Here is a 26,379-nt window from a genome sequence, read left to right as displayed (position 1 = left end):
CTTTATATGACGCAATTAATAAAAAATGTAATAGTTTGCCGGTTGAAAGAAGGTTAAGTGTCGATGAACAATTGGTTCCCTATAAAGGACATTTGCAAATGAAGCAATATGTAAAAGGTAAACCCTGTCCGTGGGGTATAAAAGCATTTTTGTTATGTGGTGAAAGTGGTATGGTTTACAACATACTACTTTATCAAGGGGCTACCACTGAACTAGATACAAGTACACAAAAACAATTTGGTGCATTTAACAAAACACCTTGAAAAAAATAGGCATTTCCTTTTTTTTGATAATTTTTTTTCAACGTTTAATTTATTTGAACAGTTGCAAGCTAACCAAATATACTCTGTTGGTACTATTCGTACAAATAGATTCACAAATCCACCTTTATTAACCGATAAACAATTAGCCAAAATGGGAAGAGGTACAGCCTTTGAAATTTCAACTAATATGGAGAATTGTAATTTATGTATGGTGAAATGGTATGATACAAGGTCTGTTACCTTAGTTTCCAATTATATAGGGTCCGGACAGTCTGACTAAGTACTTCAGAGAAGTCAAAGAGAAGTCTGTCTTAGAATACAGAAAAGCAACATTTTTTTGAGATAGAAAATTAAATACATTTAATACAAAGGCATTTAAAACCCATTCAATTTTAAAGTTTTAATATTTATACATTTTTTAATTGTGTCATATAAATGTATAAGTATCAAATTAGTTGTGAGTGTAAAATATTTTTGGAAGGTATTTATTTCGGTTGTGTAATCGTACAACGTAGATACGAAAATTAGCTAAATCTTTTTTCCTTTATAAATTTTGCATCTTGGGCGAGTTCAAATTGAACTGCGGCTATGCTGTGCATAAGTAATACATTTTACATTTAAATTCAGCCCACATTTTAATGTGCTGAAAAGATATGCACTCGTTTAATATGCATTGCAAATGTGTGTATACGATGTAACAACTCAAAAATGGCTTTAAAGTTCACATTTTCCACAAAGTGTTCATAACTTCTATTAAAGTTGTACAATTTATGTTCCCGCCTTCATACGTTAAAATTGTTCTACAAAAAAACTGCGCAGCAGTACGATTTCCATCGAAAGCTTAAAATGTTGATATATTGTAATTTGACAGATAGTTATGTAGTATAGCTCAGGGATGGCAAACCTTTTGAACACTGCGTGCCCAAAATTACCTTTTTTTTTTTTTTTTAGAGCGTGCCATGAAAAAAATTATATTTTGTTATATTATAATTCGATTGTATAATTAATGTATAAAAAGGTTAGTTTAGGTAGGTACATAATAATAATTATAATAATATTGCTTTGTTAATTATTTTTTTTTATGTGATTTTTGTTGAACACTTGATGTCAATTTATTGATATTTGGTTTATAATTTGTAACTTTTAATAAAGTACATGCGGCACTGCATTCATCAGTTAGTCGGTTTCTTAAATCAGATTTTATAAAATTCATTTCTGAAAATAGTGACCCGCATGAATAAGTTGAAGAAAAAATAGACAAAACAGCTAATGCTACTATTTTTAAAGTGGAATAATCTTTTGGAATTCAATTCCACACTTTCAAAATCTTGTCCCCTATGTTTACGACCGATTTGCCTATCGCCCTATCACGCTGAATTTCTTCTAACTCATTTCTCAGTATAACGAATTTTTCTTTCCATATGGTACTTGACTGAAAATCTACAAGCTGCATTTCAAAATCATCTAAATTCAACCATTCTAACACTTTTAAGTTGAGTTTTTCTAATGGCAATGTGTCTGGATAAACAATAATTTTCATGGTTTCTTCAAATTCTTTAAACTGAGTAAAGCGTGCAGAGAACTCGTTCATAGCTGTCCCAATAATATTTAAAAATTCTTGGATAAGATGAGTAATATCAGGTTTATTGAAAATTTCCAATTCCGAAATATACTTTTTAAGATTAGGAAAATATTTGAAATTTTTGTTTATTATGTCACGGTTAAATATTTTTAATTTTACCTGAAATGCTTGTATCATATCAAACATACAAGTGATTATTTTATTATTACCTTGTAGTTTAATATTCAATTCATTTAAATGCTGGGTGAAATCTGCAAAGAACATCAATCTGGCTATCCACTCCAAGTCAGATAATTCTTCATGTATTTGATTTTGCTCATCCAAAAACATCTTAATTTCGTCAAAGCATTCAATAAACCTTTGGAGAACATTGCCACGACTAAGCCAGCGAACATTATTAAACATAACTAAACCTCTGTATACCGAGTTTACTTCTTTTAATAGATTTTCAAATTTTCTTTTATTCAAGCCTCGCGCAGTAATGAAATTCACTATTTTAGTTACTAGTTTTATTATAGCATCAAATGATTTAAAAGTATTTTTTGCACACAATGCCTCTTGGTGTATAATACAGTGAAAACTTAGCAGGGGATGTCCCACATGTTTAGTAAATAAATTAATAAACCCTAATTCTCTACCAGTCATGCTAGGTGCGCCATCAGTGGTAACAGAAACAATTCTTGAAAAATCCACATTTGCCTCAGAAAGAGTATTTACAACTGCTTTGCAAATATCAGTTCCTTTTGTTGTTTCTTGCAATGAGACTAATTTAACCATCTCTTCTTTAATTTCACTACCAACAAAATATCTAATAAATATAGACAATCGAGCTGAACCAGTAATATCAGTGCTCTCGTCAAGACAAATTGAAAATACATTGCACAACTTAAAATCTGCAATTAGTTGATTTGTGATATTTTCTGCAATTTTTAAAATCCGATCTTTTACAGTATTTCTGGTTATTGGTAAATCCTTTATGCCTTGCATAATTTTATCTTTATTAGAAAAATCTTCAAATAGAAATGGTGTAGTTTCCAGCATCAAATCTTTAATATATTCTCCATCGCAAAAGGGCTTTCTGCGTTTTGCAATAACATTTGATACAACAAAACTTGCGGCAACAATATTTGAATTGCTACCCACAAACTTCATTAAGGTATTTGTCTGCAAATTGTTGTTCTTAATTGCTTGTAGAATATACTCTTTTTGTTCTTCTTTTATTTTTTTCAAAAGAAAATTATGATTAGTTTCATAATGTCGTTTAACAGATGATGTTCTACATACTATTGTGGTTGAACATAAAATACATACTGCTTTATCGCCTTTTTTAACCATACCATAATCTTCAGTCCATGAATTTTGAAATTCTCTGCTACTACAACTACTAACATTTAATTCACTAATTTTTCTTTTTTTTGGTACAGACATATTAAATAATGTTAAATAAAATATAATAATCGCACACGAAACACGCACGACGCACTTACAAATTGACAGACGTATTTGTACTGATTAGTGTTTACTGAGGTAGGTTTATTACCGTAAAATTGGGTGACTTCGGACACATGGGTTGACTTCGGACAACATGATAATAATTGATAAAGTACAGCATACGATCGGTTTGATTAAATTAAAATCATCTTTTATTACATTTCACGGTTACCAACCTGTATTGGGATGTAGGAAACGTTTCGTAACGTTGTAACGCTGATAGCATGGAGGCCATGAGTTAATTCCTTATCATTGGATTTTCCCTCCATTTTTGTTATCACATCTCATAACATTTGTTATTCAACAACAAATACTCCGATCGTCATCGTTTTTTTTTTGTTTTCGAGATAAACTAGTTCTCAATAAGTATTTCCTATAAAAAGTGTGGTTAGTGTCATATGATATTTTTTATGAATTTTCGTGCAAAAATTGAAGGATAGAGGGCCGACTTCGGACAGTACAAACAATATGGGAAAATACAAAAAAAAGGTAGGTGGTCACTCTTATCAGAATTATACGCAGGCTAATCTTATGAAAGCTGTCCATGACGTTAAAGTAAAAAATTTAAGTGTTCGAAAAGCATGTGAAAAGTATGGTGTTCCAAGAGCTACTATATATGATTATATTAATAATAAAAACAACATGTTTCGAAAGCCGGGTGGTCAGATGGTTCTTTCAAAAAAAGACGAGGATATTTTAGTTGATGGTTTAATTACATGTGCAGAATGGGGGTTCCCTCTACGAGCATCGGATTTACAGATTCTGGTCCAGTCGTATTTAGATAGATCCGGAAGAAACGAAAAAAATTTTAAACACAACAATATGCCTGGCGTGGATTGGATTAGATCATTTTTGAAACGTAATAAGAACTTAACACAACGATTTGGAGAAAATATTAAACGAGTGAGAGCAGGGGTTTCAAAACCAATCTTAGACAAATATTTTAATAATCTTGAAGATGTTTTGCGTGATATACCCGCTACTAACATATTCAACTACGACGAAACCAATTTTTCAGACGACCCTGGAAAAAAATTGGTTATCGTTAGACGAGGTGTCAAACATCCTGAAATTATAAGAGATTCGTCAAAAACAAGTACTTCAGTAATGTTCTGCGCTTCAGCTGATGGTAATATTGTTCCACCTTATACTGTGTACAAAGCTGCACATTTATATCCAACATGGGTAGAGGGAGGTATACCCGGAGCGAGATATAATCGAAATATAAGTGGTTGGTTTGACATGGCAATCTTTGAAGATTGGTTTACATTTTCATTTATTCCTTTTATAAAAAATTTGGTTGGCACAAAAGTTTTGATAGGAGATAACCTTGCCAGCCACTTATCGATAAATGTAATTAAACTATGTCAAATTAATGAAGTTAAATTTGTACTACTACCTCCAAATTCGACACATTTGTGTCAGCCTTTAGATTTGGCTTTTTTCCGTCCCTTAAAATCGGCGTGGCGTAATGTTCTAGATAAGTGGAAAAAGAAAAATAGAGGTGTTCTGCCAAAGTCCGAATTTCCACAAATGCTAAAAAAAGCTCTAGAGTCTGTTCAATCTCCAGAGTCTAATGTCAAAGCTGGATTTAAGGCCGCTGGAATAGTTCCGTTCGATAAACAACGTGTATTGGCACGGGTAAAATCTAAGCCTGAAGATGAAGAACTGGAAGAACTGAATAGAAGTAGATCGTGGACTGACGCTTTTGTGGACATTTTACAAGAAGTTCGTTTAGGGGAAAATACGGTAAAAAAACCAAGGGGGAAAAAAATTGCAGTAGAGCCTGGAAAAAGCATCAATGTTGAAGATTTTAGAGTTGAAGATGTCAACGAAAATAATATTGATGACCCTGAAACCGATAACGACACAAAGATAATAGAATTTAATAATGACCAAGAACCCTCAACAAGTCAAGCAGTTCCAAATCACCAGCAAGAAATTCCAGTTGAATTTGAAATTGACAATTTTATATTGGTAAAATATGAAACAAACAAAAGTTATCGACATTATATTGGTCAGATTCTTGATATAGATTACCCAATAATAAACGTCAATTTTTTAAGAAAAAAAAAATTCTTTAGCTGGACCTCCAACATTCGTTTTCCCAATAGTTGGCGATAAGAGTCGGATTAAAGTGACGCAAGTTGTCAAAATAGTCAAGGTATTGAGTAGACAAAAACGAGACAGATATATTTTTGATATTGATGCTACTGAAATTGAATGAGTAGGTGGGACCTAGGTACCTACTTAGTGTTGTTTTTTTTATCTACAAAGGTACTTATTTAATTTTATATTGTTTTATATTATTAATATTTTACAAATAGTCAAAGTAGACTAAGTTAAATTGTTAAAATAGTAGGTTGATACGTAGGTATTAATTTGTTATATGTTGAGTTTATTTTATTAATTTGATTTGTTTAATTACCAAAAGAATGTATTTTAAGACTGAAGTTAGTAAAAAAAAGACTGTAAGTAGTTTTTTTAAGGTATTAATTAATTTGTATAACACAAGACATCCAGTAAAAATACCAATTCTGGCTCATCATTTATTTTGTTAATTTAATTATAAAATATTTTATTGTTAATACATTTTGAAGGTTAAAAAAGGAAAAAGACAAGAAAGTCTGTAGTTTTGTTTTTTAAAAATTTAAATTGTTGTCCGAAGTCATACCATATAAATTTTAATATGATTTTATGTGAAAATAAGTATGTGTCCGAAGTCGACCAATTTGTGGGTCGACTTCGGACAACTTTTAACTTTTTAAAAAAGTTTGTTATTGAAGTTAAACTTTAGTTTTAACGATCGTATATAGTGGATAAACATCTGTAGATGTTAAATTTTTTTTTTTGAAATTTTTACTTTAATTTACAATCATATTTTTTCAAAAAAACACGAAAAATTGTCCGAAGTCACCCCACTTTACGGTACTCTCAATAATAATATAGGTATTATTATTTTATCTACAGATAAGAATAATCGTTAATGACCGATAAAAGCCGTATGCTCAAAATATTTTTACCTATTACCTATATATATTATATAATAGTAAAAATTTTCGAGTGCCCACAAAATCTTTTCGCGTGCCATCTCGGGCACGCGTGCCATGGATTTGCCATCCCTGTAGCTATAACTATGCGATAATAAGTTCTCATCTTATGTATTGAATAAATAAACAATGAAGTAAATATATACATATTATTATGTAAATATCGCTCATCCGGAAGAAAAACGACACAAATCAAAAATTGACAATTTTGGGTTTTTTATACATAGTAATAGAACAAGATGTACATTTTATTGTGTAAAAACCACGGATTAATATACTGGATACGCAACGAACCTGTGATAAGTGAAGCACTGACCTTCTCACGTTGCGGTAAGATTCCTAGCGCGATCGTGTGTAGTATTTACATACTAATTCCCGCGTATTTTTAATTCGTGAATTCGTGATTATATCACTAACTATATGAAATACAGTACCTAATATAGTAATATATTATATTATGAAAAAAGTCTGTATTGTGTAAGCTCTATTAGCATAATATAAACTATATAACCTAATAAATCAAAAATAATATTATTCAATAGCAACTGACCGATATTTTTTATTTTAATATATATTATTTTCAATCAACATGCCGCCTTGGTTAGATAAATGTTGCACTGAAAATTGTGTAGGAAATTCTAAATTTAGGTTTCATGTGCCAATAGCCTGCCATGAAAAATGGGAAAGAGTAATTGGTAAGACTTTAAATAAAAGGTCTAGGATTTGTGGTGATCACTTTCTTAAAGAAGATATAATTGACACTTGGGTGTTAGGACAAGTACTCTGTAAGTATTGATTAAACATTACAAATTATAAGATTTATTTATCTATGACTACTTATTTGAATAAATCTATTAAGTATTAACTATATAATTGAATTAAAGTCTGTGAACCTACAACTTTATATTACATTAATTTTACTTTTAACATATCTCAAGATATGTTTAAAAAAGCTTCGCCTAAAGAAAGGTGCAGTACCAATGGTAATGTTAAATTTGATAAAAAGTTGTGAAGAGAGTCAAAATCAAAAATTAAGTACCATGCCAATTGTAGAACAGAAGTCCTGGTCGGATGAAGAATAAATATAAATATTAAAAATATTAATAATTATAATATTAAATATAAATATATTAATATTATAAATTATGATATTTATAAACATTATAAACATTACAAAACATTTTAAATATTATAAACTAATTACAAATTATAATTTAAAAATTCAATTTTAACTTTTAAATAAAAAATATAAATATGGAATAATGTAAGATTAATACAATATTATGGTATACAATAATAAGTAATTATCATGTGGCAAAACTGTCTTAGTTCATATTTCCATTCATTAGCGCTAGGTGTCATGCCGCAGTCGAAGAAGGACTATGACTCAAAAAAAGCAGTGATAAAATGCATAGTTGCGTATCCAGTATATTAATCCCAAGGGGTGGCCATGAATCATGTAAAATGCATCGACAACGGTGTACCTTCAGTGTGGCCACTGTAACGAGTAAAAACATATTGTACCAATTCCATATTGATGTAAATATTATAGAGTCATGATAATGTGCACATAATTATTGTGTACAGTGTACACTAATATCGTGTTCATCTAATAAAGAAATATTAACACATTATAAATAATAATAATTAATATGTTTATAAATAATATAATATTAATTATATATATATAATTATAATTTTTAAATAAAATAAAAACTAAAAATAATATAAAGATATTACTGCCCTTTGAATAGTACAATTTTGTTATACCAATTCCTTAAGGATTCAGTCTCAGACATTTTTTTACAAACATAATTGATCTGTAGATTAAAATATGAACAAATTATGGACTTCATTAATAATATGACATGATTAGCTTCAGGTTCATAATCAAAATTATGAAATTTAATGGATTCAAATATTTTTGAATTAGACACAAAGAAATGTAATGTTTTATTTACTACTAACATTTTATTCGTTGGTTTGTGGCCAGATTGGTAACTTCTAATATTTCTTTCAGTCTGCAAACAAAGTGTAATTACATCAGAACTTGGGTATGACAACCCACCTTTGTCTCTTAAATTAATTAAAGATTTTAAAAAACAATCTTTTTCTCCAAAAAGTGCATTAACACAGACGTCACATTTTATTTTACCCTCTAACTGATGTGCAACAAATCCAGATTTATAAATAATAGCTTCTTCAGAGAATTGTGATAATGAATTAGTATTTGTAATATAGTCGTGGTCTTGTAATTGTAATTGTTCTGCATCAACTTCAACATCAATATTTCGAATATGACATGTTTCGTTTATACAATCTGTTGGTTCTTTAATCTCAACACTGGAAGTATTCAGTCCTATTTGATCTTGAGGTATACAGTTTCCCAATCCACCATCACGAATTGTGGCATGTATTATTAACTTGCGATATGACGAACGGAATTGACGTGCTGTGGGATTGTTATTGTATCCTCCATGGGACCTAACTGCTCCAAAAAAGAGTTCCAGGTGATCCTGACTAAATTTATAGATGGGTAAAAACTTTAGTTTTTTTGGTATTATTAACAGTGAATATAATTTCAATAAGGATTCAAAACAAATTAGAAAACCCAGAAAACCGGTTTTCCTATTTGAATTTATAACTAATTGTCCATCCAGAAATTTTAAAGACTTTACATAAGATGAAAATGTTTCTATGAATTCAGAAATCTCTTGATAATTACTGGCGCATAAAGCTTTTTTGAAACCATAACAATTAAGTGATCTTGAATTTAAAATATCAAATGCATTATTTAACATTTTTAAGAACTTAATTGTTGCTGTTGCATTTTGAAAATCTTCTAAATTTAAGTTATTCATACAGAATTGTAGTGCAGTGGCTACTGATCGGCTAAGTAATTGGGTGGCGAGTTTAACTTTCATTTTTTGCCTGGAAAAGAATACATGTTGTTTTTTTAGTTTATTTGATAAATGGCAATTTTCATTTTCTTGCAATACCAAAAGTTTTTCAATAAATGCATAATCTATGATTTCATTATTATCATCTAAAAATCTCCTTTTCTCTCCAAAGCAATTTCTAACTAATTTAATCATGTGTGAAGGATCAGGTAAAATAACTATAGGTTGTAGATTATGAATAGTAAAATTAGTCTTTAAATTATTAGGATCATATGAGCAGCCAACATTTTTTGTCATACCAATATTAGAAGAACAACCATCAAAAGTAACACTCACAACAACAACACCAGTTTTAGTAACTAGGTCTAAGCATTGAGAAAATAGATTAGATTTTTGTGTACTATTAAGATGTTTACATAAGAAGTAGCCAACAGGCAATTTCCATCGTTCATTAATAGCTACAAGCATAAAAACAAGACATTCGTTTGCTATATCTAATCGATCACTATCTAAATCTGCGCCAAAATTCACATATCCATGATAATTACTACCATCCCATTCAATATGTTTCCGAATGGCCATTTCATCTAAGACTAAAGCACAATATATGGTGTGGTCAGTATTTTTGCATTTTAATGTTAACATATTTAATGATTCTTTAGTAAAGCCAGGACTAGCATCTGTTTTTGTATACCATTTACTTAAAGTTCTTGGATGTGGTAAAATGGTATTAAATTCTTTGCGGACAAAATCATAAGCTTTACATGAATGAAAATGAAGCGAAAGAGCAAAGCGTCTTAATTCAGTTGAATACTTGCGTGGAAGCTTTTTACCAGAATTTTTTTTAGCCAAGCTACTAATTAAAAATTTGTTTTTACCAAAACAGTCAGACAAAAGGTCAGCATTATCTTGATGTAAAAGGTTATTGTCTTTTAAGGTTGCTATCAAACTCTTTAGCGAAGATATCGATTTTTGTTGGCGGTGAACTTTTTTATTTAGATATTTGATTCTTTTATTTTTTAAACTGAGTTGATGAGAATAACTGTTGATTTTTCGCTTCAATCGTAATTTACCTGGCGAATCATTAATATCAGACTGACAAATATTATTAACAGTCTGATTCTTCATTTTTGGTATCTATAAAACACAAAAACAGCTATTAAAAACAATTTTTCCAATTTATATAAGTAAACATACTATTTTATCTGGTTTTTTTTTACTACAAATGTATCAACAATACAATGGTCATCTTTAGTAGAAATATTACTGTCCAGAGTGTCAATGTTAATTAGTTCAACTCCTTCCATACCTGATGCTTCATCTGTTACCTACATTACAAAAAATAATAATAAAGAAAATATAAAAAGAAAAAAACTTGTAGGAATATTACCTTTATATGTCGTTCAATGAAAGAATTAACTGATTGATTGTACTGATCTAATGGCACAACGATTTCAGGATACAATGTCTTAGCCTAAAATATATTATATTACCTATTAATTAACTGAATAATATAATCACAGAGTAATAATGGTTATTTTTACCATAAAATACGTACACTTTTAACTCTTTGAATAAATATTGAGGGAATGGCTATTTTTTTTAAATGAACACTGCGTAAAAAATGATTAAAACAGTCCTCAGTAAAATGAGCGGAACACACTACACTCCTGGGTTTAACTTCTGCTGAACATTGTTTCGCAAATTCCATCCAAGCTGCCAATATATCATCTTTTAGAAATCTAATTTAATTATTTAAAAAAATGAAGTCTTTAATTTTATTATGTTTTGTTTTATATTGTCTATTATTATGTTAGTATGTAATATATAAATTATAAAAACATAATAATAATTCTAATATACATATTAAATACATTTTATTGTAATTTAATATCATTAAAAACCTTTTTATACACAGTGTTAAAAAACTGTCTAGTGTCTACACATACTAACTATAATTTATAATCTGTATGAAGACATGAAGTTAAACTTACTTGTGAAAAGTTAATCCACCATTTTTTGCTTTAGCAACTTGCCACCTCCCACAGAAACAACAGCTTGGCATTTTAATTTTAAAATGTATTTAATTCGCAGGGATAAAAACATTAAAAACTAAAAAGTTCTTTAAGAATTAAGTTATTATAAAAAATAGTCGTAAACTACTAAACTCGTAAAGTCGTAAAGTGTAATTTGACATTTGACAAATTTGTAATAAAACGCCGATACCAATATTAATGATATCATTAAATTTGTTTTCATGAAAACAGCGTCATCTAACGGTGCAGACGATCGTAAGCGGTGTTTGAATGATAACGATCGATGCATTATTATGTACACATCGTTATACGTAGTGGCCTCTCTATATTATTATTACTCTGAGATTAATCCGTGGTAAAAACAACAATTTTGTAATTTAAAAATTGTCCACCTGAGTGCACTAGTGTCACTTTTCCTTTGATAAGAAAATATCATACGTATAACAAGAATAGTGTCACTTTATCAGTTACTCCTAGACCGTTATTGTGTATGCGTGAGTTTAAGTATAGAAAACCGTCATATTTCGAATTATTTTTTTTATATAGTGGTACAGTTCAAGAAAATCGACACATTTAGACTTCTGCCACTTTACTTGATCAGGTAAGATGAAAATCAAATACAACTAAATTAAAACACAAATTATATCAAAATGTGTCATTCTTCTTTTAAACAATATTACTTATATTCTGTTACAAATCAAAATAAGTCACTATAGTAATTACATTTTAATTAAAATTTATTGAAAATACAATGGCTGCAGTGTTTATTTGAAGTTGTGACATTATTGATGTTTATTTTGTTTAAATAATTGGCAATAATTATTAGTGGTTTAACACACATTATTATTTTTATTTTTATTTAGCTATGTCACAGACAAGTAGATCTCACGTGCGTGAAGTTGGCCCCCCCACATTGTCGTATCAACCTCGAACCTTTAAAAATATTTTGGAACTAATTTGGAACTAATTGGAACCTAGTTTTCGAAATTTGGAACCTCATACTTTTTCCGGGAAAAATTTTTTTCAGTTGGGGGGGTCAACTTCACGCAGCCCTCCCACTTTGTCATATCATCCTCAAACCTTCACCAATATTTTGGAACTAATTTAGAACTAATTGGAACCTAGTTTTCAAAATTTGGAACCTCATACTTTTCCCGGGAAAAATTGTTTTCAGTTGGGGGCGCACCCCAAACATTGTAGTATCGACCTCGAACCTTCATCAATATTTTGGAACTAATTTGGAACTAGTTGAAACCTAGTTTTCGGAATTTGGAACTTCTAACTTTCCCCAGGAAATATTTATTTTTTGGGAGGGGGCAGACCCCCATATTTTCGTATCGACCTCGAAACTCCAACAATAATTTGAAACTAATTTGAACCTAGTTTTCGAAATTTGTTAGTTCATGTTTTTTACAGAAATTAAGACTGAATAATACACGTGATGTTTCTTATTATAAGTATTATGTAAAAAAATGTTAAATAATATTAAAAAATTGCATATCCTTTGATATATATATTATATTTTAATTTCTCATAAATGAAATTTTTCAAAATGTATTAAATTTTGTTTGACATTTAAATATGTATTCATATGGAAAATAAAATATTCTACTACTGTATACATTTATTGAGAAATTAAACGACTTAATAACTCACTGAAATTATGCTGCGAATAATACAGTTAGGTTACATTCGGTAAGGTTATGAATAATAATATGTTTAATATTACGTAGTAGGTATATGTAAAATATTTATGTAATAAGTAACAAAATTTCGTTTTATGTTTAAATAGATTAAGCAAATTATATAGTAAAAAGAATAAAAATCGTAAGTACAATAAAATTAATAATTACAATATTCAATGTTCAATAACTAATCAACAATTTTTAATATAAAACAACTATATAAACTCAATATTTAATGTTGCTGATCAGCAGATACAAAATTTCAAAATCAATGCTAAAACTAAACTAAAATAAAGTAAGAATATCATTTTTTTTCCTTATAGTACCTTATAGTATATACCTTATACTATACTACTTTAATAATATAATTATAACAATGACGTACGATTATAACTTAACATACATCAATACATGAGGTCGAATTTTTATAGTTGATGAATTAATTTTTATCTTGGCTACTAAATCATTGTGGGTTTCCCATCCACTTGCTCTTTTAACGTAGCCTATGTAATGATCATTGTTGTATCCAACTTATACTTTAACGTTTTCGTACACAAACTATATTATATTATGTGTAAGGGATCGTATGTATTACAATTGTAATTGATTAGGTGCACTTAGAATGATGATATACAAAAATTATATACATGTTTAGTTTATAAATAATAAAAAGAATAAACATCGTAAGTACAATCGTATGTTCAATATAACTAATAAACAATTTTAAATATAAAATAACTAAATAAACTAAATACTCAATGTGGCTGAGTAGTGGACACAACATTTGCTAAAACAATCAATGCTAAAACTTAAACTAAAATAAAGTAATAAGAATAGTATCACTCAGAAAAAAATGGCATTTAATTAATGAAAAAAGTATGTTATATCAATGAAAAACGGGTATGATTTTGATCCAATGAAGTCAATTCATTATCTTTAGGCAATTGATTAAATTAAATTAATGAATCTGAGAATTCTTAGGAAAAGTAAATTTTCCATTAAATTAATTATGACTTTATACAGTTAAAAAAAAATATTTCTTTCATTATAAGTAATCATATAATAGAAACAAATATTAATTGCAATAACATCAATACTATTACCTTTAAAGTATAAACTTAATATCTTTAAACTAAAGATTTAATTTACTAAAAAAAGGAAATTTTCCTTCAAAGTAATGATTATTTTTTAAAGATTTAAGAAATTGTTTCTTTAAATTTAAGAAATCATATAGTAAAAACAAACATTAATTGTTATAAGATCAATACTATTACCTTTAAAGTATAAACTTACTATCTTTGAAGTAAATATTTAATTTACTAAAAAAAAGTAAATTTTCCTTCAAAATAATGATGACATTTTAAAGATTTAGGAAATTGTTTCATTTAATAAAATAAATCATATACTAAAAACAAATATAAATTTTAATAAAATCAATAACTTTTACATTTAAATAATTATTTTTTATTCATGAATCTAAATGTAATAAATGTTAACATTTCAGTATAAATAGGCATTTTTAAAATCAAAATATTTTTGACAAACAAAGTTTTTTTTTTACTAAGTTAATTTCATTGAAATTACTTAGGTACATATAAATATAAAACAAAAGTTGAAATTATTTTTATAAGCATATTACACAATCGGTATTTAACTACAATTTAATGACAAAATTAAAAATAATTTTTCAACCTCACAACATTTTCATTATTAGGCAATGTGTAAATATGAATAGGGGGGCTATTGAACTCATTAATATTTTTTAAAATATAATTGGCATTATTAGCAGATGCATTTATTTTGTAAGAAGCGAAATATCTTCTGTATGATATTATTTCTATATGTGTACACAATAAATAAATAGTTGTATCGTTCACACAAACAATTTCTTTGATAAAAAAAATTTGTGGTATATTAACATCATAGGTTGTTATTAAATTATCAGTTTTATACTCAGTACCACAGAAAGATATTTTATCGAAATATAAAGAATTCTTGAGTAATGATTCATTAGAAAATAAATGTTTAATTTCCTGATAATATTGACATGTAGAAAGTGAATACCCTTTGGATAATGGTTTGTATTTTTTTAAATCCATAACATTGAAGTTGGTTATAAACTCAGTGAAGTTTAAACAGAACTTAATACCTATGGACAGAGGAGTGTTAATTCTTGAGTTAATATTTTTAGTATATGATTTAAGTTCACGATGTTTGGATTCAAAGTTATAAGTCCACAATTAAAATTTTAAAGGACCGCTTTGTCTAATTATATTGCAATAGTGTGTAAGGAAATGATGCTTTGGTTTTAAACAGTCGTTAAATAGTTCTACATATTTAGTATTGTGGTAAGCAATGCACTTTTCGAATTTAATAATATCTTCATCATCAAAAGCTGGTTGTAAAATAAGATCTGTTATATCAATAAAATTTAATAAAAATAACCACACTTCATTATTTTCAGGTACCATATCACCAATAATTAAAGGAAAAAAATGAATGAAAGTTTGCATTTCCCTAGCAGACATTTTAATCAATAACTTTTTTGAATTCAATATTGTAATAGGCCCTGATAAATTACCAATTTCAGAGCTTCCATAATTAAAATGTTATTTTCTATTATTTAATGTTTCTAAATTAAAAAACTTTAAATTAATTAATTGTAATATAATATGACACATATTATAATTCCCTATGCCTTCATAAATATCATGCATGATATTTACAGAATAGTTTTCAACAACATGGAATAAATTAACTGTGTTAAATATGGATTCTTCATAAATTCCAGTTAATTTACTATTTTTTGTTTTTGCTACATCTTCATTATAGTTTCTTTTATTTCGTAGAGATTCAATAACTTCATTTGGAAGAATCTGGGTTTTCTTTTATCATTTTGACAAAACCTACAAAAGTGAGTGGCCGAAAATGATTTAGAAAAACCAAGTGTAGTATTTACCCCCAAATTATCACCAACAATTAATTCTAGCTGAAAAAAAATTTGAATGGTTTTAGATGGGAATTCGAGAAGTACACAATTTTTTTGCATATGATTAATATCTTCAATTAATTTAAAAAAAGTTCTATCATTTCCTATTTGTTTAACCTCTCTTGTATTAAAAATAGCAGCTATAAAAATGTGTTTTAAATTTGATTTCAAATAATGAGGAGCTGTAGGAAAAGAATAATAGACACCTAATAATGATGACGAATGTGATCCAAGTGGAATTGGGGGAATCGGATACAACAATGATCATTACATAGGCTACGTTAAAAGAGCAAGTGGATGGGAAACCCACAATGATTTAGTAGCCAAGATAAAAATTAATTCATCAACTATAAAAATTCGACCTCATGTATTGATGTATGTTAAGTTATAATCGTACGTCATTGTTATAATTATATTATTAAAGTAGTATAGTATAAGGTATATACTATAAGGTACTATAAGGAAAAAAAATGATATTCTTACTTTATTTTAGTTTAGTTTTAGCATTGATTTTGAAATTTTGTATCTGCTGATCAGCAACATTAAATATTGAGTTTATATAGTTGTTTTATATTAAAAATTGTTGATTAGTTATTGAACATTGAATATTGTAATTATTAATTTTATTGTACTTACGATTTTTATTCTTTTTACTATATAATTTGCTTAATCTATTTAAACATAAAACGAAATTTTGTTACTTATTACATAAATATTTTACATATACCTACTACGTAATATTAAACATATTATTATTCATAACCTTACCGAATGTAACCTAACTGTATTATTCGCAGCATAATTTCAGTGAGTTATTAAGTCGTTTAATTTCTCAATAAATGTATACAGTAGTAGAATATTTTATTTTCCATATGAATACATATTTAAATGTCAAACAAAATTTAATACATTTTGAAAAATTTCATTTATGAGAAATTAAAATATAATATATATATCAAAGGATATGCAATTTTTTAATATTATTTAACATTTTTTTACATAATACTTATAATAAGAAACATCACGTGTATTATTCAGTCTTAATTTCTGTAAAAAACATGAACTAACAAATTTCGAAAACTAGGTTCAAATTAGTTTCAAATTATTGTTGGAGTTTCGAGGTCGATACGAAAATATGGGGGTCTGCCCCCTCCCAAAAAATAAATATTTCCTGGGGAAAGTTAGAAGTTCCAAATTCCGAAAACTAGGTTTCAACTAGTTCCAAATTAGTTCCAAAATATTGATGAAGGTTCGAGGTCGATACTACAATGTTTGGGGTGCGCCCCCAACTGAAAACAATTTTTCCCGGGAAAAGTATGAGGTTCCAAATTTCGAAAACTAGGTTCCAATTAGTTCCAAATTAGTTCCAAAATATTGGTGAAGGTTTGAGGATGATATGACAAAGTGGGAGGGCTGCGTGAAGTTGACCCCCCCAACTGAAAAAAATTTTTCCCGGAAAAAGTATGAGGTTCCAATTAGTTCTAAATTAGTTCCAAAATATTGGTGAAGGTTCGAGGTTGATACGACAATGTGGGGGGGGGGGCCAACTTCACGCACGTGTAGACTCGCTTAATTTTGAAATTGTCAAAAGGAAAAATAACTAAAGATGGTCAAATCGGTTGCAAAGAAGGTAATCATAATTTATAATGTACCTATATAAATATTATTATCCATTAGTTTTGATCATTATGAAATGTTTGAAATTATAGTTTGGTCATCAGAAAGAAACAAAATAACTAGCATAAAAGAAAATGATAATACTGTTAAAGGCAGTAATAACGAAGGTATAACTTTAAAATTATTATTTAAATCAATATATTTTGTCAAAAATTTAATAATTATATAATTTTTTTAAGAGTTGCAAATCATTTTTTGGAACCTCTCATAGAATTTATGCAAAATGACAATATTATGGAATCTAGTAATTATGAACAAGGTGATGTAGCTAATACATTAGACTCTGAAATATCTACTAATGAAAACTACAATATCCTATCTAGTAATTGTGATCCAGGTAAGATATAAAATAACTAAACTGCTAATAATACAATATTACAATGTGTTATAATAATAATAATAATAATAATTTTAATAGAAGTGTTCCATCCATTCAAGTGAAAGTGACTCTGATACAAGTTCATTGTCATTGTCAAGTATCAGCAATGAAGACGTTACTGATGCTGATCCAAATTTGGAATTACCAGCCAAAATAGGATAATATAATATGAATTATATTATTTAATCACTGGTCACACACAAAATGAGGGCGACAATGCACACTCTGTTATAGAAAGAAATATAAAAAAATCAAAGAAATCTGGTCCTATTTATGTTCCTGAACAATATGTAACTTTTATTAGATCTGCTAAAAAAAGTGGCAATCCGTATAAAGTTCAGGAAATGTGCTATAAAAATTTTTTTGATTTAAAAGATCTTACAACTAAATTAGGGATCAGCAGTTTTTCAAATGCATTCAAAATAACAGAAACAAAAATGTTTAAAGTGACAAAAGATGATCCAGATACTATTTATTTTAAAAACTCTTATGAACAGACTGAATTCAATTCTAAAAGTATAAAAAATAAAAAAAACTAGGAAAACCAGTAACCAATTAAATAATAATTTAGAATTAAAAAGAGCTTATGATGTGAAACCTGGTATAACTGAAGCAAAAAATGAGTTGTTATCTTTAATTAGAAAAAATTGTGTTCCTAATTATTATTATGACTTTTATAATAACATATAAGCCAGAATTCTACCTATTAGTTATTTTTATATTTAATTACATTCTATAAAAAGATTTATTATGTTCATTTTTTAATAATATACAATATTTTTAATGTCTTAGTTTTTGATAATTATATACTTACTTAATAAGAAAATATTATGTTACTATTTTTTTAAATTCAGAAGACTGCTTATGTTTGAGTTTTTATTATACTTGCCTACTTAATAAGAAAAATATTTTATTTCTCATTTTTTAAAAATTTGAAAAACTGTCTATGTTATGTTATTGTTATACTCAATTATGAAAGTATTATGTTACTAATTTTTAATAATATTAAGAAAACTGATAATGTGCTAGCTTCTGTTATGCCTAATAAGAAAAATGTTATGTTACTCATTGATAATATAATAATGAAATAAATTGTCAATATCAAAAAAGTAATTTGTTATTTATTTATTTTTTTAACATGGTAATAATTAAAATTATATTATGTAACTTTAAATTATTAAGTACAATATGCAAAATCACATAAGGTCTGATTTATTTGCATTGTTCATGAATAAATATCAGAATAATTTCTTCTTCTTCTTCTTCTTCTTCTTCTTCTTCTTCTGGCTTTCATAACTCTCCAAGAGTTTTCGCCGCCATCACCAAATCACTCCACTTATCACGATCCTGCACAATCTCCTTCCAATCCTGCACTCCAAGATCTTCCAAATCCTTTTCTACAACACCCAACCATCTCTTCCGAGGACGACCCCGTGGCCTTTTTCCTTCTGGTTTCCAATTCAGTACCATTTTGGTTACTGCATCAGAATTCCGCCTCATGACATGTCCTAGCCATTGTATCCTTTGACTCTTTATGAAACCATTTATCGATACTATTTTTAATTCCTCCTTCAGTTCTTGGTTGAACTTCCTACGCCACTGACCTGTCTTTGGGTCTTTTACCGGGCCGCATATCTTTCGCCATATTTTGTTTTCAAAAGTCTTTAGTCGTCGTTCTGTTATACTTGTTGTAGTCCATACTTCACGACCATATGTTAGTATCTGTCTTATGATTGATGTATATAGTCTTATTTTTGTTCGTTTTGAAAATAATTTAGACTTAAAAAACTTTAGCAAGGCGAAAAACGCTCTCTCTGCTTTTGTTATTCTCGACCCGATCTCATAGGACCAATCATTTTTAGTATTAAGTAGTGTACCTAGATACTGAAATTGTTCGACTTTTTCATATGGTAACGTCTCTAAAACATCTAGCGATGTTTCCATGTCTAATAGTTCCATTAATTTTGTTTTGTCTGCGTTTATGTGTAGCCCTTTTCGTTCTGCTACGTGTTCTAATACTTCAGTAGCTCTCACTGTATCATCCAATGATTCTCCTATGATGTTAAGATCATCTGCAAAACCTAGCACTTTTATATGGTATTCATCCACGCTTATTCCTCTTGCTTCGTTTTGCAAAACTCGTACTGCCTTTTCTAGGGCTATGTTGAATAATAATGGGGATAGTGCGTCCCCCTGTTTTAGTCCCGTTTCAACATTAAACGCTTCTGACGTAGTACTTACTACTCTGACTTGGTACTTCACTCCTTCCATAGACAGTTTGGTTAGATTTATTAATTTTTTTGGGAAACCAAATTCTTCCATTATGTTGTACAGGCTATTTCTATGAATGCTGTCATAAGCTTTCCTAAAGTCAACAAACATTTGCCATATGTTTTGGCGATATTCATATTTCTTCTCTATTAAATGTGCTATTACCGATAGCTGCTCTATATTTGACCTCCCTTTGCGAAAACCACTTTGGTACTCTCCCAAACATTCTTCTGCATAAGGTATCAAACGGTTTAATAGGATTTTGGAGAAAACTTTGTACACTGAATTTAGAAGGGATATCCCTCTATAGTTGCTACATTCAGTTTTATCACCCTTGTTATGAAGTGGTATAATTATTGCTTCGTTCCAGGTTTCTGGCATTACTTCCTCCGACCATACCCTATGACATATCCTGTAAATGAAGTTATACATATCCTCTCCCACATATTTTATGAGTTCCGATGGAATGCTGTCAGAACCTGGTGCCTTCCAGTTTTAAAGGTTCTTTATTGCTTCCTTAACTTCTTCCTTGGATATTTCTTTCACAAAAGGTTTCGCTTTCTGATATGTTGCATTTTCTATCGGGTCTGTAGGTATTGTGCCATTCAACAGATCAACAGAATAATTTACAAACAAAATAAAAAAATGTTTAATCCACTCTCCTGAAAAAAATAGCACTTTTTGATTTGTATCGTTTTTCTTCCGGATGAGCGATATGTATATGTTCAACCTATATTATACTCACCTGCTCAAATCACACCAAGCAATACCACAATCAACTAAATTCTAGCTATAATCAACTTAGACTTCTACTTAAATTGATCACCTAAAAATTAATTATTGCTATATGACACAAACATTTACCATGCCACTATGGTACCCGATAAAACCAACAAACATTCACCCTATCCAAGCATATTTTCAGTAAATTACTCTAAGACTTATCACTCCGTAATACCAAAGTGCTCCGGTGATAATATTATGGACTTTGTACTGACAAATACAGCACTCCTTGAAGACCTAAAAATGCAAACAGTAAAGTAACCAAGCTTAATAAAAAATGTTCACTCCCAATTGCCCGAATATATAAAACCCTTTATAAAAATCATGTCCACATGTCACATTACCACTAATTCCCCGTCGACTAAAACGAAACTGGTAGAGGCCTCAAGAAATTGTGGAAAAAATAATCTTCCCTTTATGTGATTCATGTTCTTGTTAAACCCATAGGTAAATTTTTGTTTTTATTTTGTAAGATGATAGAACGTATTTAAACCCATACAGCAAATTCATATTTAAAATAAGTTGGAACAAAGTTATGTAAAAAACCATAACGTTCCAAAAAACGTTTGAATAAAGTTATTCGTGGATTAAATAATGTTAATATAACATTATCCTACAATTATTTGGCCACAGCTTTAATGTTTGTTTTAATTTAGTTTAATAACATTGCATTTAATGTTTATAAAATGTTATATTAAAGAGCATCGAATATTTTTTTTGATTTAATTTTATTGTTTGCAAACATGTTTTCTATTCATACATAATATATATATATATAAAAAAAAAGGTATAAATTTGATATCTATACACAGTTAAGAATAACATACGAACCAATAGTACCCTCTCCAAACATGTTTTTGCAATATGGTTATGAAAACATTAAATTTAAAATTGTGCATGAATTTCCCCCTGAAATTATTTTCTATAATACAATACACATATTACTTATCTGTTTATACATCATTGTATTTATAATAATTATATACCTTCACTGATGAACTATACAGTATAAATTGTATAAATATTCCTACTTTGATTTTTGTATTTGGTTTAAATGTAAACTATAATTTTAATTCCCTTGAATACTAAATAAATAATGAATATTACTAGCTAAATAAATAATTTACACATTATTATGCAATGAACCTTTTTTTTATTCAAGTAAAAATTATGAACAAGTTAGAAATGATAGGGGAATGATACCCCTATTGGTAATATAAACATTACAAATAAAAAATAAAATTAAGTTTAAGATGTCTGGAAGCTTTCCAAGTTATTTAAGGAAAAATTACTTTTAAACAAAATTAAAAATTAACAAGATTATAATAGAAAAAATTAAAATTAAAGAAAATTCTGGGAGATGTTTGGAAACTCGGTAGTTTTTTTCTTTAAAAAAAAATAAAACAAACAGGTTTTAATTTAAACAATACAAATTAAACTAAATTAAGTTTGAGATGTTTGCAAGTCATATTGTTTTTTAGTTTTATCTTTAATTCGAAATGGGGCATAGGAAAGCCAGGTTGAAAGAGGAATATCAATTTCTTTTTCTGTGTTCATTTTGTACTTGATATGGGCTCTTAGTGAATCTGAAATGAACAATTATATTTAAAATGTGCTGCAGTTTAATATACAGGTTGAGGTTAAGTAGATATGAATTCTATTGCCCCCCTAAAATTTGGTTTACTCCTCTTGAAGATTTGGTCTGGCTATTTTGTTTGTCTTTGGCCTAGTAATAAGAGCTCTATACAAATTAAATTATCATCCCAATGAGAAGCCAAAAAAAAAACTCAGTTTTAAATCATACTTTTAACAGTCACAAATAAAATATTTTTACCAATAATAACACGGTAGATCAGCAATTTGGAAAATGGTGATTTCATCTTGAACCCATACAATGAATATTCAGTCAAAATTTGGTCATCAAATACTCTAGCCCAGCGGTTCCCAAACTTTTTAAGTTCACGCCACCCTAAAAATTAAAAAAAATAATTGCGCCTCCCATAAAAAATTAAATTACAAATTTATAGTATTTAAATATACAAACACTTTTATTTTTATGAAAATATAAGTTAACAGTAAATATTATTAAACTTCAATTTAAAGTATTACAAAATACAATGCGTATTAATATTTAAACTTAATGCGAACAATGTGCTTGTTTTCTGTTTAATAATTCTTCAAAATTAGGTAGCAATGTTGTGACAGCCACACGCATTTCTTTTTCAATATTAAGTTTTGATCGATATTTTGATTTCAATACAGCAACTGCAGAAAAGCCTGCTTCGCATAAATACGATGTCGCAAATGGTAGTAGTACACGCAAAGCTTTGTTGGATATTTCAGAATATTCATCTTTAATGCTGCTCCAAAATTCTAAAAGTGAAAATGAAGAAAATTTCATTCGTAACGAAGAATCAGATGAAATATCGATTAATTGTTCTTCTTCAGTAGTTGTGAAATTTGGTAATGGGTTTTCACTAAACGGATCTTTAATCCAATTGTATTGTACGATGTCTTCTGGAAAATATTTCTCGAAATGATTTTTAAGAGTCATCAGATGATCAGAAATTATGTTTAGTGAGCTCATTGGTAATTCAAGATCATTATCTTCAAGAAAACTTTAAAAATGAAAAACACGTGGTTTTACCGTTTTCTTCGGTTAGTTTCCTTTGCCATAACTCGATTTTTTTAATAAAAGCAACCACTTTATCATATAATTGTAGAATATGAGTTTCTTTACCTTGTAAAGATGTGTTGAGTATATTAAGTTTTTCAAAAATATCACATAAATACGCTAATTTAATTACAAAATCACTATCAATAAACTTGTTAAAATCATTATGACCTTCTTCACTCAAATAAGTGTAAAGTTCTTGTCTAAGTTCGAACACTCGTATTAGTACGTTTCCTTTTGATAGCCATCTTGAATTACAATAAAACAGTAACGCAGTATGCTCTGCTCCCATTTCTTCACATATTTTTTTAAAGAACCTTGCCTTAACAGGCCGTGTTTTTATGTAGTTTACTACTTATATAACTGTTTGAAGTACGGTGTTTAACGATGGACACATATTTTGTGATGCTAAAGATTCTCGATGAATAATACAATGAGTCCATATCATTTCTGGAGCTTTTTTTCGTATTAAAGCCTGAAGTACACCATAATGACCAGCCATAGCTCGAGCCCCATCTGTACATACACCCAAACAGTTTTCCCAATTAATATTATTACAATTCATAAAGTCATTAGTGATATCAAATAAGGTTTGAGCCTTAGTGTCTCCGAAAATTGGTTTACAAAATAATAACTCTTCTATAATATTTGTTTTGTCCATAAAACGAATATAACATATCAAGTGTGCGACTTTATTACTATCGGTAGCTTCATCAAGTTGAATTGCAAAATTTTTGTTTTTTAATTTACTAATAAGCTGTTCATTTATATTTTCAGAAATATCATGAATTCGCCGACTTATTGTATTATTAGACAAGGGAATATTTTTAAGTTGGTTTGCAGCAGATTCCCCGATCATAGTAGAAACCATATCAATTGCTGATGGTAAAATGAGTTCTTCAGCAATTGTATGAGGTTTTTTACTCTGAGCAACACGAAATGCTACCTTATAAGAAGCTAAAAGTGCTTTGGTTGGAACACTTGTCTGTTTAATAAAACTGGTTGATTGTTTTTCTAATTGTTCACGTTGCCTTACAAAATAATCACGTTTTTTATTAATTAACGATCCATGATTAGTTTCAAAATGACGCTTTAATTTATTTGGAATCATACTATCGGCAGCTAATACTTTTAAACAAATAACACATTTCGGACGTTCTTCGTTGTCTATTTTAATGTAAGTAAAACCAAAGTCTAAATAACTATCATCGTATTTTCTGAACTTACGTTTATTTTCTTCTTTATTGTTGTCTTCATTTAAACGCTTGGTTGTACTCTTAATATTAAGAAATTTTTCCATTTTTCCAGAAAAGATATAAAACACGAGTTGATAATGCGCAATTCGAAAATGACGAATACACCTTACGTACGGTTCATTCACGACGACTACTGCTATTGCCGTGCAAATATATTAATATTGGTCATTACTCATTACAATTCTACACTATTAGGTAGGGTAGACGCAATAATATTCGGTTACCGATAATGCGATAATGCTGTAACGACATTTACGGAAATCATCGAATCAAGTATATTATTGTACGAATATAACGCGACTTTAAGTAATACCATTGATTTTATAATACATAGATAAGCAATTCTATAGAGTAATTTGGTTTATTTTTTTTTTTTTTCATCAGTATGAAATATTTGTTTGGAATAGTTATGACATTTCAACAAAATTATTGTTGATTTAAAAATATCAATATTTACCACACGGCTCGCGCCTCCCCTGCCAAAAGCTTGCGCCTCCCAAGGGAGGCGCGCCTCACAGTTTGGGAACCGCTGCTCTAGCCATTTTCTTCGTACAGTATTTCCTAAATCCTTATTACCAACTAATAACGATAACTTCCTAACCTAAATAACAATGAAATTTTTTTTTGTAGTTACAAATTGTATATGATAAATTATATTATTATACATACAAACGAGCTTCTGAAAGCAGTGTCTTGAATTTTATTTTCAATAGCTAAAAGTTTGTGAAGATTGGTTATTGGCAAAAATGATTCAATGTCAAAAACATCTGTAGATATATTTTGATTAGATAATGATTGTGTTTGGATATTATCCATTAAAACTTGTACATTTCCTTGAGTTATTTGATTAACATTAATTAAACCACTAATATCATATTTTATATGAGTTAATGTGTTTATAACAAAAGTTTTAAAATCTAAAAAAAATATTAACTAGTTAAATTTTACATACTATTATAATAATTAAAACAGTTCATCTCATTTTTTGGTAAAACAATTTAAAAATCACCTGATGTTGACATGAAAATACTGCGATTATCTTCTGTAGTAATCGGGTTCACATTTTCAACAGTAGAAACTTAAAAAATAGTAATAAAACATATAGAACTATTTTAAATTAAAATTGTTTATTCAATACCTGACTTGTTTTCTGTATTATTATCAATAAACAGCTGTTTCTTTACAAGCATACTGCTGTGACTGTTATTATTGGAAGAAATATCATCACATTTTTCAACTGACCATTTACCGAAGGGTGAATCTATTATATTATGTACAATGTTACTGGTTTTCAATTGATTCTTAACTGGATTAAACGTGGGAGAAAGTGATAAAAATTCTTA

General features: G+C 28.5%; 1 protein-coding gene, 1 long non-coding RNA gene and 1 pseudogene across 3 annotated transcripts in view; 1 reads left to right on the top strand and 2 right to left on the bottom strand.

Annotated features, from left to right (window-relative positions):
- Positions 1–26,379, bottom strand: part of LOC149062218 (uncharacterized) — a 510,544-nt pseudogene that overhangs the window by 239,851 nt on the left and 244,314 nt on the right. The window lies entirely within an intron of this gene.
- LOC149062238 (uncharacterized) lies at positions 17,533–18,744 on the top strand. The gene is made up of 4 exons (XR_016189914.1): positions 17,533–17,626; positions 17,706–17,780; positions 17,853–18,010; positions 18,092–18,744. It is a non-coding gene; the product is annotated as an uncharacterized LOC149062238 (long non-coding RNA).
- Positions 22,550–25,852, bottom strand: LOC149062237 (uncharacterized). Its single transcript, XM_089216472.1, has 4 exons — positions 25,706–25,852; positions 25,564–25,637; positions 22,941–23,035; positions 22,550–22,692 (listed from the first exon to the last, which is right to left on the bottom strand). Exons 1-4 carry the CDS (start codon positions 25,850–25,852, stop codon positions 22,550–22,552), a joined length of 459 nt encoding a protein of 152 aa, XP_089072598.1.

Source organism: Diuraphis noxia, unplaced genomic scaffold, assembly GCF_037042655.1.
Source record: "Diuraphis noxia isolate RWA-SAM2 unplaced genomic scaffold, SU_Dnox_SAM2 contig0001, whole genome shotgun sequence".
Taxonomy (NCBI): domain Eukaryota; kingdom Metazoa; phylum Arthropoda; class Insecta; order Hemiptera; family Aphididae; genus Diuraphis; species Diuraphis noxia.
This window is presented reverse-complemented; position numbering and strand designations above follow the sequence as displayed.